This window comes from Triturus cristatus, chromosome 6, assembly GCF_964204655.1.
Source record: "Triturus cristatus chromosome 6, aTriCri1.1, whole genome shotgun sequence".
NCBI lineage: Eukaryota > Metazoa > Chordata > Amphibia > Caudata > Salamandridae > Triturus > Triturus cristatus.
The window spans coordinates 193,792,046-193,808,602 of record NC_140589.1 but is presented as its reverse complement, the minus strand read 5'-3'; the positions used below and the strand labels follow the sequence as shown (position 1 = coordinate 193,808,602).

The window sequence follows — 16,557 nt, the reverse complement described above, 5'->3', positions numbered from 1 at the left end:
TCCCTCCTTGTCCCCTACTTGCCCTTAAGAGATATCAATCTTCATCAATCCGTTGATTTGTTCATATAACATCATTTGTTCTTCTTTCTTCTTCCGGAATCTTGAGTGAAAACTTGGATGTGGGATACACGAGGTGGCACACAGACCACAAATCGCTGGCCCACATTGTAGGCATAAGCAGCAACTGAATAGTATGAGAAAGCCAATACCTAGGAAGGATAGGACCCTCCATCCAAAGGTAGATAATACACTCCAAAACCAACCGGACCAAGTCCAGGTGCCTGGATTCTGGTGTATCTGGCTTACAATCTTATGAAGGCGAGTTATGGCTTTATATACAGATGGCGAATTTTCTGGTATGAAAATGCAACAACTTGATCCGATGACCCTACAAGCTCCGCCCCTATCGGCCAGAATGACGTCAAGGACAAGACGATTTTGAAGCACAACAATCCGCATAGCAGACTGCTCTTCTGTTAAATTGCCTAAGGCGGAAATAGTTTCGTTTACTACTGCTTCAAGGGTTCTGGTTAATCTACGTATCAGCTTACTATTAGTGACTGTACCTATATAGGGAAAGAGACCTTTATTGAAATCTGTGTATTTCTCCCATGCTGTTTCAGTATAATCGACTATTGGGAGATCTCTCTGCTGTCTATTGTGTACTAGATGAATATTTCTATGATAATCCGGAGGAGCTAGGAAAACAGGTGGCAAAAGGAATCCTATGTAACAGGTACCATCCCAATCTAAAGGTAGACGTATATATGCAGTCTGACCACATACAAAGTAGGAATGGCGAGAAGCTCTAAATGTAGATTTGCCTTGATCACTGAATTCTATTACAGTGATGCATTTACTATGGCCCATGTGTATGGAGCCATTCTTTTTTATACACAATTCACCTTTAACTGGAAATACTGACATAGCGGGCAAAATTGGTGCAGCTTCGGATTCGACATTCAGGATCATGAGATTAAGCGTGAAATTACCTAATCCATATACTTCATTTTCTAGATCAGTTCCTGTTCTTTTGGGAAGTCCCTCCTTGTTAGGGTAACAGACTTTAAGCAGGACTAAGTTCAGGTTTCCCCAAACCCAGTTGTCTTGATAAACTGCGGAATTTGAATCTAGGGAATTAATTAAACTAAACCATGCTCCACAGGAGCCATTGTGTGTAAACGGATATGGAAAGAGAGGCAGAATTCCCTTATAGTTCTGATAGGGAGGGAGTCGGCCACATATCCAACAATTTGTAGCATTGCTAGCCTGATGGGAATGATGTAACATACTAATAAAAGTGTTATTGCGCAGCGCAAATCTATATGACAACTCATGCGGGGGAAATTCACTAAAAGAATGTTCAGCAGTAACATTATAAACATGTTTAGAAATAGGATAATATATGTGCAACAATATACTTGCAGCGATTATTAAAAGACATAAGAAAAACAAAATTAATAACGTCACTGTACAATGACTACGCAGTGATTTACAGTACGCATGTTTTTTCAACTGGATTTGATTATCTCCTTCTCTATTCCGGTCCAGAGGATACATGTCAGAGACAAATTCAACCGATTCACCTTGGAGAGGACTTAAACAATCAAATTGTCTGACTTATTGGACTGTAGTTTTAGTCTATATAGTTCTGAGCTCGTATGTTCAACCAAGGGGAGCTTTGAGTCTGTCTTTGAGGAAATACAGGGTTTAGTCTCTATATCGGATGGTAGTCCATGAAATTTCTTGATATGACTTGAATGTATCCAGCCTTTTCGACCTTCGATCTTCACGGCTGTCCTCGTGGTTAACAGTACGAGTTGAGGCGATTTCCACCTAGGATCCAGCTGAGACTTCCGGTCAAAGTTCCTCACTAACACCAGGTCCCCCGGAACTACGTCATGGGGTTTCACCTCGGTGTTGTCGGGAAAGGCTGCAGCTACCTGTGAACGACAAGATTGTAGTGCAGACATCAAGGAAGCCAGGTAATCTGTCAGCATATTACAGTCTACATCAGTTATTTTGCGAGGTATAGGCGTCCCCCACATATTTGGTGGTCTACCGAAGATCACCTCCTAAGGGGATAGCCCTGTTCGAGAGTGCGCTACCATTCACATGTAAAAGAGTGCAAGTGGTAAGGCTACTACCCAGTCGACACCTTTCTCTCTACATATTTTGGACAATCTAATTTTCAGAGTTTGATTATGTCGTTCCACGAGACCTGCTGCCTCGGGGTGTCGGACACAATGAAATCTCCATTGATAACCTAACAAAAGTGAAACGTGTTTCATTAGTTCGGATGAGAACGGCTGGCCGTTATCTGAGTAGACAGCACGTGGTAAACCGTACCGTGGGAAGAATTCTCGAACTAACTGTTTGGCAGTAGTCGGGGCAGTGTAATCTGAAACCGGGTATGCTTCTGTCCAACGGGACAGAGCACAAACAACTACAAGAACATATTTGAATCCTCGACATCGTTCCATCTGGATATAATCCATCTGGAGGACTTCAAAAGGGTGATCAGGAGGCTGAAATCCACCCTGTTCTACGGGAATGCTTTTACCTGGGTTAAACTGACAACAGATCATACAGGTACGAACTTTTTGTTTAGCTGCTGCTCGTAAATGTTTGTTGAACCAAATGTGTTGAATGCTGTCTAGCATAGCCTTTTCTCCTAGGTGCGCTGGACTATGTATTGTATTAATGATAACTTGGACCATTGAGTCGGGAAGAAACCATATAGATTTTTTCTTCGTCATCCATCCCTGATCAGTTTGGATCCCTCCTAATTCAGTCCATTTCTTTATTTCTTCTGGTGTAGCATGTGTCTGTATGTCAATTACGTCAAGAGCGGGATCCTTAACCATCATGCAATGTGTTGGTGTCGAAACTATTGTCTTTGTCATGTCAGATGTGTGAGTTTGAGCAGTCTGTTTAGCTGTTCTGTCAGCTAAATCATTGCCTTGGGAAATGATATCAGTAACTTTCGTATGAGCTTTACATTTCATAATTGATATTGCAATGGGTAGATGTATTGCATCTAATAGGGCATGAATGAGGGGTCCGTGCTGAATGTGGGCACCGTGAGAAGTTAAATAACCTCTCTCTCGCCACAGTACGCCGAAGTCATGGACGACTCCGAATGCATAACGTGAATCAGTGTATATGTTGACTTTCTTATTTGTGGCTTGAATACAGGCTTGTGTCAGAGCGATGAGCTCTGCTGCTTGAGCTGACAAGGTATTAATACGATTTGTTTCAACGATTTCAGTGTCTGTTGTGACGGCATACGCGGCCACTAGCTCTCCTGTACTTGTTCTCATACATGAACCATCTACATACAACGTCAGGTCTGGATCTGTCAATGGGACGTCTGTCAAGTCTTGTCTGGGTTTCGTCGTGATAGTAATAACTTCAATACAATCATGTGCTAGTGGGTCTGTTCCGTTTACTGGCAAAAGTGTGGCAGGATTCAATGTACTACAACGTCTGATTTCTATGTGTGGCTGAAACAATGTTAGTTCGTAACCGGTGAGTCTCGCTATAGTCAAGTGTTGTGTTTGTGTGCGGTTCAAGAGAACCTCTACTGCGTGTGGTACTTGTACTGTCAATGGATGTCCTAACACTATGGCATCGCTTTGTCTGATTGCTAAAGCTGTCGCTGCCACTGACTTTAGGCATGCAGGCAGAGCCTGAGCTACGGGATCTAATGTACTAGAAAAATAAGCACATGGTTTATGTGATCCTGCTTGTTCCTGTGTGAGTACTGACAAAGCAGTACCTTCGCGTTCTGTAACAAAGAGCGTAAACTGTTTGCTGTAACATGGTGTTGCTAGGACAGGTGCTTGACATAAAGCTTTCTTTAGGCTTTCAAAAGCTTGTGTATGTTCTTGAGTCCAAGGGAGGACAGTCGATGTGGCTGCCTCCTGTGTTGTCAACTGAATGAGTGGTTTTGCTAGAAATGCATACTGAGGGATCCACTGCCTACAATATGAAGTGAGGCCTATAAAAGCCCGCACCTCCTTTTGTGTCTTGGGTACTGACATGTTATCAATTAACTAACTGTATGCGGTCAGGTGTAAGCTGCCTTCCCTCCTTGGACAGCGAGTGACCAAGGTAAACAACTCGCTGGACACAGAATTGCAGCTTAGAAGGGGACACCTTGTGCCCCTTTTCGGCCAAGAATTGTAAAACCGTCAGTGAAGCTTTTTCACATTCATGTTCGCTTCTAGCGGTGATCAGCAGATCATCGACATATTGAAGCAGGGCAGTGTTGACTGGCATGTGGATACTGTCAAGTTCTCGTTTCAGTGCTTGGCTATAGATGCTGGGGCTTTCTGTGAATCCTTGAGGTGCGCGTGTGAATTTAAAGCTTCGTCCATTTAAACTAAATCCGAACAAGTATTGGCTTTCCGGATCTATTGGGACGCTGAAAAAGGCATTCTTGAGATCAATTACAGTAAAGAATGTTGCTTCGGAATCAATGGCTGTCAGTAATGAAGAAATGTCTGGAACTACGGGGTATTGTGGTACAATACATTTATTTAATTCGCGCAGATCAATAACCAATCGATATACTGGCGGGGCTTTTGGATCAGTTCGTTTAAGAATCGGAATTATCGGTGAATTACATACATTGGAGTCGGTTTCCACAACCACTCCTTGGCCAATGAGCTCGTCAATGATTTGCAGTAAAGCCACTACAGCATCTGGGGGTAACTTGTATTGTCGCATTCGTGGTAGTACCACTCCTGCCTTTAGTGTGACTCGATATGGTGTAATGTTCATGCAACCAACATCTGTAGGGCCTTGTGCCCATAAATGTGTGGGTAAAGTCTGCAGTCGGTGATCCATGTCTCGGGACACATAGTGCCCTTTGAAATCACGTAGAAACAATCTTACTCCTTCCGGAGAACAACATATTATAGCTCCTAGAGCTTTCAATGTTTTTATACCTAACAGGTTTTCTGGACATGATTTAGTAAGCAATAAATCTGTAGTTCGTGTCAACGGACCAATCGTAAGGGGAAGAGGCTGTGATACTTCGTTAATGATAGGTTTTCCTGAAAACCCAAGGGAAATATTCTGTGAGCCTGAGAGGGGTGCCCCTGGAACTTCACTACGTTTTATGGTTGTTCGGCTTGCCCCTGTATCAAGTAAAATTTTTCTATCCTGGCCTAATAGTTCACTGTGTACATAAGGTCCTTCTTGATCTACAGGGACCTCGATAAGGGGTAAGCCAACTTCCCTCTCTAGGCTGTTTCATGAGTATCGTTGATAATCAGGATAGTCATACTGTGCAGTCTGGTACATCTGTCGTGTCGTTGTTGGTGTAGCAGCAATAGGCTGCTGTGGTGGAGCTGGCATAGACTGTTGCGGAGCTGGCATGGCCTGTGCATGCTGCGGAGCTCCTTGTTGGTTCTGATCCTGTCTAAGTGGCCGTGGTCTTTCTTTTGTATTACCTATGGCGATATTATGTTTTAAAACTGGACAATCGTGTACATAATGACCTGGCTGTTTACAATAGTTGCATGTCCCTTTTACAGGACCTGCGGAAACACTAGACTGTGTCATACCCTTTTTATGACCGTCAGCTGGAACTGTCTGGGAAACGAGCATTTTCATTTTCGTATCTTTCATGCGTCTTTGTTCATGTTCTTGTTCCTCTCTAATTCTATTGTGATGGTACTGTAGCATCTGTAACATTTGTGACGGAGTGTTACCTTGCCAGGTACTCTCGAATTTCAATACTCTATTCTTAACTTGGGGCAGGGCATTTTCAACTAATTTTGTCACAAACAGATGTGGATAAGATTCGCTACTTGCTTTTATTCCACTATTTATACCAAAACATTTTTCGAATCGGGCATAGAAATCACTAGTGTCTTCATCTTGCTTTTGTTTACAGGCTGAGATTGCACCCCAGTCTTCCTTTTTCGTAGTTAATAAACGTGGCAGTACTTGTACTAGTAAACCTGGTAGTGTTTTGGTCTTTTCCCCAAGCCCTGAACCTGGACCTCGAGCTTTTTCTTCGTTTTCTAATGCTGTCCAATCTATCTTCTGGTCTCCCACCTCCCAATCCTTTTCCTTGAGTTTTTCGTAAATGCACGCAGGCATTAATACCTTCAATATTGTCATAATGTCGGGATAGGTATATTCTCCCATGAGCAACATGTCTTTAATTTCACGGTGGAAACCCGCTGGGTCTTTGTCATGACTGGGTACCACTTTCTTCATTTCTAATAGTTCTATTTTAGATATGGGTGTGTATACAAACACACGTTTAAACTGATTGTCATCACCTTTTATCGGGTGCACTTCGCGTAAGGGATTCTGTCTATCCATATAATACGTCGTTCTTTCTTTTATGGGCAATGAGACATGTTCGGGACATACAAAAAAAATATACTGCTTTCTGGATTCTAGTATTTCTCTAATTAACTCAGTACCTGAACCTCTCCATTTATTCGTGAGTAATTCAGTCAATATATTAGGTAATGGACCAGGATCGGAGTGTTGGCTTTTATATAATATAAGGAGTTGTTGAACCATATAGATACCAGCTAAACGTTGTTCATCTGGGGTGAGGTTCAAAAACGTGTGTGCTAGTGTATCATCACTATATTTTCCGGGACTGTCAACCCAATGAACGGCTGACCTGGCTAATTCTTGTTCGTCCATAGAATCGAGTAGATGATAACCCCTTCGTTCCCGGAGTAATTTGTCAGCGGCTTGGAACGAATGTTCGGGGGACCGTATATTTATTATTGGGTTTTGGAAGTTTCTGTTATTGTCTGGACGTATCGGATCAGTAAAACCTCTAGTATTATTACAAGATCTTCCTCTACCTACATAGGCCATGGTTTCTAACTGTCCTGTGGGCAGTTCTAATTCTTCCTCCTCCTCGGTTTGTTCAGGCTCGTCTACTGCTAATCTTTCTTCGTGTATTCGTTCTACTTCTTTGCGGATCTTGCGGCACATAGCTACTATACATGATCGTTTATCATGTCTTCCTTCGGATATATTCCGACTCCATGTGGTAAGAATTTGCATTTCTTCCGGATTTACCCCTGGTCGGTCTTGATTTCTGATCACACAATTTATGAGGAAACGTAACAGTTCCCCCTGTATCTCCACTTTCTGGTACTCCAAGGCTCTATTGATACTTTCGGAATCTCGTCCTGACTGGACAAAGTGATATATATTTTCTAAATGTGTAGTCATTCCTGGTAGCCTCCCTAAATATATTGCAGCTCGTCGGATACGTAATGATGCCAGCAGCATTTCGTCCCCTTTTCCGGGCACCGGGTCATATCTACAATCTATTAGAAGTTCCTTAAGCGCGTCGGGAGTTACTAGTTTGGGCGTACGTTGGTGTGCTGATTCTTGAAAGGAAAGTTTATTTACTCTGGGTGGCGTGGAAAAAATGTTGGATGCACCTCCTGTAGCACCGCCTGGGGTGCTGGATGTGAAAGGATTCGTTGAACGTGATATAGAAACCATAGATGTGGGTACAGCTGTAGAAACAGATGTGCTTGCCGGAACTTGTGTCGGAGTTTGTTGTTGCGGAGGTACAGACGGAGGAGGGTCTTGGCGTTGAACCCCCTCGGCAGGCGGTCTATGTGGCGCAGCATTAGCATACTCGGGAGCTGCGTCGTCTAAATAAGAGGAAAGAAAAACATCTTCTGCGGTTCTGGGATGCCCTTTAGGATGTACTTTTATCGGGAACAATGGGGGTGGCAAGTCTTTTGGTATCTCTAGAGTAGCCTTAGGTAACCCTTCGGCCAGAAGAGGATACATACCATTTATAAGGGCATTTCGTTGTCTGTCTACTTGTTCTGATTTTACTCGAGTACCTTCTTCAATTAATAGATTTTCTCGAACTTTATTTGAGTTCTCCTTACTCTTCTCTTCCTGTCTACGTGCTTTTTCTGTACGTCTATACGATTCTTTACGCCATAATTCAATGGCATCTTTCTGTGATTGTCTAGCTTTCTTTTTCCATAATTCTTCCTCTACTTTCACGATGCAATCTGCATCCCAGGTCCCAGCTGCGGGCCACCTCTGACTTTCTGGTAATTCCTTGGTGTAGTCTACCCATAAATCAAGAAATAATATGGCGTCTAGGCCATGTTTATGATACATGAAGTACCCTGGAGTGTCCCTAGGAGGAATGGGAACAGCTTCTTCGAGTACCCCTTTTCTAGTTTTGATCTGTCTTAATTTCGAAAAGAGCAGCATTTTTGAGAACTGGTCTGATCTGATACCTAATTCTGAACACGTTTAATACAACAAAACACAATAATGAACAGTCATTCACACCACAATATGCAGAACGTATTTAAAACATTTTAACATTTAACATTTAATGAACAACAATGATGGTCATTTGAGGAACTAGTCACTAAACATGATACTCGGCACTAACTTAGGTAATTCTGGATTATATACTAGACATACTTGATATACTGCTAAACAGTACAGATACACTGCTGAAACAGTGCAGACCGGATTTGTGTACCCAAACCCGTCTTGACCGGCACAACCTATGTGCACGTCAGAACGCCTCCCCGACAATGGTACTCACCGGGTAGCTCGGAACGGAAGGCCTCGGAACTGAACTGAACTGGACTCGGACCGGACTGGACTCGACTCGAAACTTTGGAACTTCGGAACTTCGGAACCTGGTGGGCCTCTGTATACCTCGGATCTTGCTCTCTCAGCTAGGCTCTGGTCGGGATACTTCGCACTTCTCACCGCCTCGTCTGGGTGTTGATCGCAGCCTCAGTTACCCCCGCTCGGCAGGAGGGAGATACAGGAAATCCTGTGGGTACGCGTTGTTGTCCGTCCAGCTGTGACAGGAGACAGGGCCTGCAACGCACCTCCGGCGCGTGAGATGAGAAAGTGTCCCTATTCGGGCGCCATATATGTGGTAAATAATTTAATTACCGGGACTTAATTTGATGCGGAAAATCTATAATAATAGCTCAGTAAAATAAGAGGCAGAATCCGTGGTATTAGAGGTTCGGAACGGGCTTTATTCCAAAATCAATTCGAATCGATGGACTCCATGTTCCATCACCACGAAGGTTCAGGAAGTGAAGGACCAACTTTATTGACAAGTAATCATTTTTATACAATAGGCATTACAGTGAAACAGATGCAGGAGGCGTAACAGTTGATAATAAAGATAAGAACATACATGCGTAACTAAAATAGGTGTAACTGGGCGTAACTTAAAGAACGTCATTGGATATGATGTCATAAATGGGTGGTTCCACGGAAGAATTTCGCAATGTCAGCAGAAATACTTGGCAGAGATGCGCGCGCAGCAGCATGACGTGTGATTGACGTGCAACTAGGGGGTGAAGGGGACTTGACATTTAGCTCTACATGTGGAGACAGAAGTCTGGGGTTATGTCAACCTAATCCCAAATCATATCTAACATCCTATGTTTAAAGAACTGTGTTATCCAAAAAGAGAGGTCTCTTAGGATAGAATCTTATTCTATACTGACTATACTGACTGTTAGTGCGTGTACAAGCGTCTAAGTGTCTACACTAGATGCGAGGGCAGAAATCTTCCATAGTAACAGGGCTATGAATTACTTGCATGAAGACAGAGAAGCCTGGCCTTATGCTCGGTAGCTGAAAGAATGTTTACTTAAACTACTAGACAGGAATGCATTGGGTGAGGAGCGGAGCAGAGCAGATAATCTTGAAGGTGAAATACAGTTTTTGGCAAGCAGACAGGTCGAGTCAGGCACCGTTAGCCGCGCAGGGAGTAGGACAAAGTTCATGGGTACAGATGCGAGCTCAGACTGGAGCTTTCGGAGGCAGAAGGCAGAAAAGGCTTGATGGCAGAATCAGGGCCTACTCGCCTGGACTGTAAAATGGGATAAATGAACCATATAAAGCCGGTGGCCTTTCATACTTAGGAATAGAATATCCGGCCCATTCATGGCGGATCTGAAAGAGGACATGTTGACGGTGGACGCACATGTGTTTGCGTCTTCATAACTGGAACTGGAGGGAACATACATGTATTTGTGATTTATACATGAAACCGTTGGGGTCCAAGATAGGGGACATAACTGATCATAAAAATCCATATTTCCACACTACGACGGTTTTCAGTGGCGCGTCTCCATTCGTCCACAGTTTTTCTTGGATGGCGGTGTTCACCGTGTGCATGATGACTTGGTCCCTTATTAGGTCTTCCTGCAGGGTACCGAACTTGCACGTTAGGGCCAGTTTCTGTAGGGCCGCCACGTATTCATCGACGGATTCTCCTTTATTCTGTTTCCGATGGTAGAAGTTTTACCTATCTATTGCCGTGCACCCTACCGGGCGGTAATGGGCTTCCAGGTCATCTATCGCGTGTTGAAACACGTCGTCGCCTGCTGCCGTCCTATCTTCCTTCACCAGTTCTTGGTACACTCGTTGCCCTGCTGGGCCCAAATGATGGAGGAGAATCTTCTTCCGCCGCGAGCTCGTGTACGGAGTGTCACCCTCCTCTTCCAGGGCCGTTTCCAGTCCTCCTACGGCATCTCGGGCTCCCCTGGTTTAGCCAAGAAAGGCACCGGGTTCGTTAAGGAGCACGTCTGAGAGGTCATCTTCTTCCCACTGCCGGCGCGTCTTCCTCTCGGTGTGGGCGTGCCCAACGTCTCCTCCTCTCCGATGTCGCTGCCCCTCTCTTCTTCCTCCTGACCGGACTCTCCACTCGCCGCGGGACTGCCGCTGACTTCCTCCAGGGTGCTGGCCAATGCCCTCCTGGCAGTGTCCTGTACCTTCTTCCCCCCGCACTGGGTTGCTCCGATTGACTCTGCGGGCCCTTCTCGCCTGTTCTAGAAGCTTGGTGCGCTTAGCACGCTTCCTTGACGCCCTCGACGGTTGGCACGTCCTCCGCTTCTCTGCCGCGCTCCTGCGTTGTGCACGTGGTGGCCTCTGCCGGGTTCCCTCGTTTTCAATGGGGCTCGGGTCCAGGGTGCGTGGGCGTCACCCTTCACCACCTCGTCGCCATTGTAATGAAGTTGCTTACTACAGCCCCACACAGAAAGAACTACGCGTACACGAAGTTGTGGTGTACTGCGTTTATTCGCTTACACAGGAGCAACGGAGCAGAGCTCTATCCTCGTTGAATTCGGCGCTCATACTCGCCGGGAAATGGCCGCCGCCGGACGTCCTGTGATGTCACGCGGCGAGCGTAATAACCGCTAGACCGCTACACCACATGGGCCAGACATACCATAAACGTGCAGATGAGTCTCCGTGAACAACGTGGATGGTTTTCACCCTTAGCATCTTATTGACAAACAACTTGAGCTTCCGACTTCTGTTATTTGATGTCACTTACAACCCCTCACTGAAAAGCACTCCTCTTATTCATTATCCATCTATAACTCTACATAATATTAGTGGCAGTGTCATTATTAATAATGTTGCTGTTCTTTTTACTGTTGGACTTTACGTGGTTGTTTTCTTTCTGATGTCCAAGTACCTTGTTGCTTCTAGTCATCGGCCAATTGAGGAAGAGGAAAAGGAAAGGTATTGTTCTTTGTACACCTGTTTCACTGCATTGTGGCCCACATTTATCAGCTTAGCAGAGAGTTTCTATATACTTTGAGATGTGATGGTTTGAATGATATCAACCAGGCAGCTGCTATGCATTCTAATGCTCTTTCATTCATACTACAATACAGCTCTACAATTTGTATCCAGCGTTGGGATTTTTGCCAGGAAACCACAAGACAGTAATGAAGAATGTAAAGGAAATACATGCATTCCTGCGAAAAACATTTTTGGAGAGTCGAAAAGATTTAAACAGTGATAACAAGAGAAACTTCATTGATGCCTTCCTTGTTAAGGAACAAGAGGTAAAATCATGAAAACAATGTATTAACGTTCAGGTGTGGCATTCATTCATTCATTCATTCACACATGGCCATCGCTGTGAAGGGAAAACATTTACTCTTCAAACCTAGAAGTTGTGTAGAGGCGAACACTGGGCGAAAGCATTGTCAGGAATGGCTGCGTAATGTGTGTGTACAAGTCTCAGAGTCTAACATTGCTAATATACTTAATGAGACAAACTGATCAGTTAACTCTGTGATCTATGGTCATAGGCTTTACTCATCATACGTCATGGTAGAGTAAGTCATAGGTCCAGATTAGAAGTGGGCCGGAATAGGTTTGCGCAGGGGTCTAAATTCCGTTGTGGGCAGTTTACTACATCCAGTCATTACTGGGTGCAATAAAGGCCGCACCCTTCAACACAGGAGTGGGGGAGACTCCCCCACGACTGCGGGGCCTCTGCCACTTGGGGGCTCTTTTGTGAATCAGGCGCTTTGTCCCTGACAGGTGAGTGTGGCAAAAGTGTGCCAAAAAACAGGCCACTCTTTCACTAAAAGTAATGTGAAAAGGGAAGTTCCTTGTCAAGTTAGAATCTCGAATCAGTGCTTATGGGATAAAAATGTCAGTTTTTACCAAAACATGTTTCAAAACGGAACCAAGTTATGTAATATAAAAACACTACATTCATTACCTGAAGAACTCATTTTTAAGGATACTTTATATGGTGACTGAGGAATGCAGGGCAAAAGGGCAAAAAAAGCCATCCTTCTACTGCTGTAATAAAAATATAGGTGCTCATTCAGCCGTTGGCTGACTGTATTCTAATGTCAACTGCTAAAATATAACAACCTATCAAAATATTGATGTCAAAATATATTTTACGAAAATATCATGAGCCCTACATTTATATTTAATATAACAAAAATATTGATTGGAAAATGTTGTCCTACAAAAATATCTAAAGCTAAAATTAACTTATACATAAATACAAATTGCCTTGATATTGAAATTCAAAATTTAGTTATAGTGAAAATAAAAATATTGTGATAACAGTGATTAAATAAATGTAATAATAACAAATGCATTTATTAAAATGGAATGGACAGCATTTATGGCAACAACTGCCACTTATGAATGTGTAATTTCAAATTAAGTGGACAAGCCCATATATTTGAAGAAATGTGGGGTCCATAACTAAAGAGATAAGTAGAACTGTCTGAAGGACCTACAAAAACTGAATCACAGATGTTACTATGTGCATAGAGATGTTCTAGAGTTAACAGTCACTAACTTGTGGTGAATGTTTGAACCCAATGTGGAAGTAATAGCCCTATCTTTGTTGCCTGCCCCACCCAACAGATGAAGAGAATGGGTTGTTACCTCCCATTCCCCCCGGCTTTTTCAAACGTTTCTAACAATTCTGTTTTCTCAAGATTTATTCTCGATTTAAGAATTTTGTTCTTACATTAAGCCTTAGATAATTTTCGATATTCTGTTGTCTCTCTAGAACGTTTCTTCTACGGGCATGAAGTAATGCAAGTTCGCCATGGTGACCTTGATAAAAGGATTTACAAAGAAAATAACAGAAAAGAAACAGGCCCTGCTGAAGCCACAGGGGACTTAAAAGTCCAAAATGTTTCGAAGTTCCAGCCTCCAGAGTTTATGGAGCAGTCCCGCTTAATCGCTTCAAAGTCTCCTAGGACCTCAGGGGCAGTACTTTTGGGCCAGGACTCACTGCAGCAGAGGCCACCAGCAGAGTCCAGTCCAGATCACATTGCTATTGGCAACTGGGCACTTCAGGAAAAATGTCTGTTGCAGTTTGGTGTGTCTCTGTAGCCACACAGGTCAGCCAACTGATGCTTGGAGTCCACTTCATACTCCTTGGTACCAGTGGGAGTGGATCCAGCTCCACAGGTAGCCATGCAGGTCTCAACCAGTAGGTACAGTCCTCTACTGTTTTCCTGCAGGTCCAATGATTTTTCTGATGATCTCTGGGTGTGGTGCCAACGTAGACGGTGTCAATGCCAATGGATGTGGATGGCAACTGGACACTACCTAACCACTGGCAAAATAGAACTTAGAAGCAACCTATTGGAAATTACCCGTTCTGCAGGGTCACCCCTAAACTTTCTGCCTTCCTCTTCCCCTTTTTACTGAATTCGTTTTTGTTGGCTTTAGGACTCTGTGCACCTTACAACTGTTAACAAGGGCTAAAGTGCATGTGCTCTCTCCTTAAAGCATGCTAAAATTGGCCTATACCCAACTGGTAAATTTAATGTACTTATAAGTTCCTAGTAAAATGCACTACATATTCCCCGGGCCTTTAAATTTAATGCTACCAGTGGACCTGCAGCACGCCTGCAGCATGTATTGTGCCACCCACTTATGTAGCACCCTGAAACATGTCCCAGGCCTGTCATTACAGCCTGAATGCAATGTCCCACTGCCATGCCGACTTGGCATTCAAAACTATGGGTGGTCGGTAAACTCAGCTCCACCGGCGCAGTTTGCTAAGTTGTGCCCATTCCGCGCTCTGCACTCCGGAGAGTGGATTCGGTAATAACTCCACCAACCGCTACGTCGCACAATTGTTCTCACAGGCAGCTTGCCACTGTTAAGGTGGTGAGCAAGAAAAATTGATCTCTATACTCCCGGTGGGATTTCTCAATATGGTGGTAGCGGCAGGTCGCTACAGCTCATGTTGAGAAAGTTGCTGCTCACACTGAAAAACCTACCACTTCAGTAGAAAATTTACTCGTGCAGCAGAAAGGAGAAGCACCCTCTGGCATGCCACGTGGAGCAGTGTCTGCTGATTTTACAGCACAGGACAAGCTCTCGGTGCTAAAAATCAGCACGAGCAGTGAATTGGACCGGAATTGTACTGCTCGTGAAATCTCACAAAGGTTTTAGGTAACTCTGCAGAATTCCATGGACTAATGCTCCGTGTGTTCCTCCCACCCCCATTGAATACCCCTTGCCAAGTCTTACCTCCCCTTTTATTACATATATGTCACCCCTAGGTAGCGTATAGGGCAGGGTGCTGTGTAAGTACTTTTAAGTTTTACATGTTCCAGTAGTGAAAAACTCCCAAATTAGTTTTTCACTATTGTGAGGCATACCCCTCCAAAAGGATAACATTAGGGATTCCATATTGCATTTAATAAACTGTAATTCCTAATTGAGAGGTGGAAGTTTTGTCATGTGTGTTACCTTTGGTAATTTTGAAAATGCCACTTTTAGAAAGTTAGCATTTCCCTGCTCTTAGCCCTTTGGGCCTGCATTGCATGTCTGGGGTGAGTGCCAGCTGGGCTTGTGTACTCCATCCAGACAGCCACACACAATGGAAGCTTCAGTGTGACTTGATGAGCCATCCTGGCAGGATGGAAGGGAAAAGGCACCACTGGGTATAAGAACTGGACTTCTGATCCCACCAAATCAGTACATTTCTTGACCTGTGAATAATCTGCCAGGAAGAAAGACGGCTGTGCTGCTGAAGGACTGCTGCTCTGGAAGAACTGGTGCCTTCCTCTGCTGACCTATCGCCCTACTTGCCTAGCTTGGAAGGACTGGACCTACATCACTTGAATCCAGAATCCAGAGTGACTCCAAGGGCTAGCTGGCTGGCCTCCTGATCTGAAGTCTCAGGGATATAAAAGACTTACAGCCATCCTGATTCAGCACCTGGACTTTGCCATCTGTGAGTCGACCCTGCCAGGTGTCACCACCCCTGTCCTGGACCCTTGGAAATGAGGCCTAAGGTGCTTGCTTCAGCAGAACCAACTAATCACTGCCACTGCGGAGACAGAGTCGGCGTATTGCCATCACTGTGTGGGTAGGAACCAACACATCACCGATACTGCGAAGATCGAAACTGGCACATCTCTCTTGTTGTGTGGATAAGAACTGGTGCACTGCTGCGGTTGCATGGCTCGGGGTCAACACATTGCCTTCGGAACCACCACTGTGTGGTGCTTTACTCAGCAGTCAACGACAGTCTCGATACTATGCTGAAAACTCTGCAGTGAAGCAACGGGCTCATCAGAGCCGAAGCATTGCTGCTACTGCACTACCAGGACCAGCACATCCCTGCTGCTGCATAAATTGACATCGACACATCCTCCTCTCTGCACTCCACTTAGGTACTTTGCAGCCAGCCAAACATGGTCCCTGTAGCCAGTCAGCACAAACAGATATCCCTTGTTGTAGCTGTGTGCTTTCTGGCTCTATTTTGACTTAAATCTTTAAAAAACAGCATCTTTTTGTCATTTTGGTGTCAAATAATCTCTTAAAATATAATCTAATTTTCTAAATTGGTTTGTGATTTTTCTTGTATTTTATTTTCACTGTATTACTGTTTGTGTGCTGCATAAGTACTTTACACATTGCCTGTAAATTAAGCCTGACTGCATGTGTGCCAAGCTACCTACTGTAAAGCACAGGTTGATTTAGTGACTTTTTCTTGTTCACCCCACAAGTGATTGCGGCTGTTGCTTGTCCAGGGCTCACACCCCAGTCAAGCAACAACCCAATTTCCCACCGAACCTTTACATATTTTGCAGCGCATCTGGTTTGCCCTACTGCAAACTATCCCACAGTGCAATATTCTGAGGCTTGTGTGCCAACCAGAGGTTTGTTTATGGAAATGGGCAGTTCCTTCTCTTCAACTACACCAAAGTGGCTTTAAGACTAGCTCCTGTTCCCACA

At 44.2% G+C, this 16,557-nt stretch overlaps 1 protein-coding gene across 1 annotated transcript in view; it reads left to right on the top strand.

The window, feature by feature from the left end:
* Positions 1-16,557, top strand: part of LOC146816623 (cytochrome P450 2K1-like) — a 415,649-nt gene that overhangs the window by 134,486 nt on the left and 264,606 nt on the right. The window contains exon 5 of the mRNA XM_085610498.1: positions 11,703-11,876. Coding sequence (XP_085466624.1) covers positions 11,703-11,876 — 174 coding nt within the window. The remainder of the gene's footprint in view (positions 1-11,702; positions 11,877-16,557) is intronic.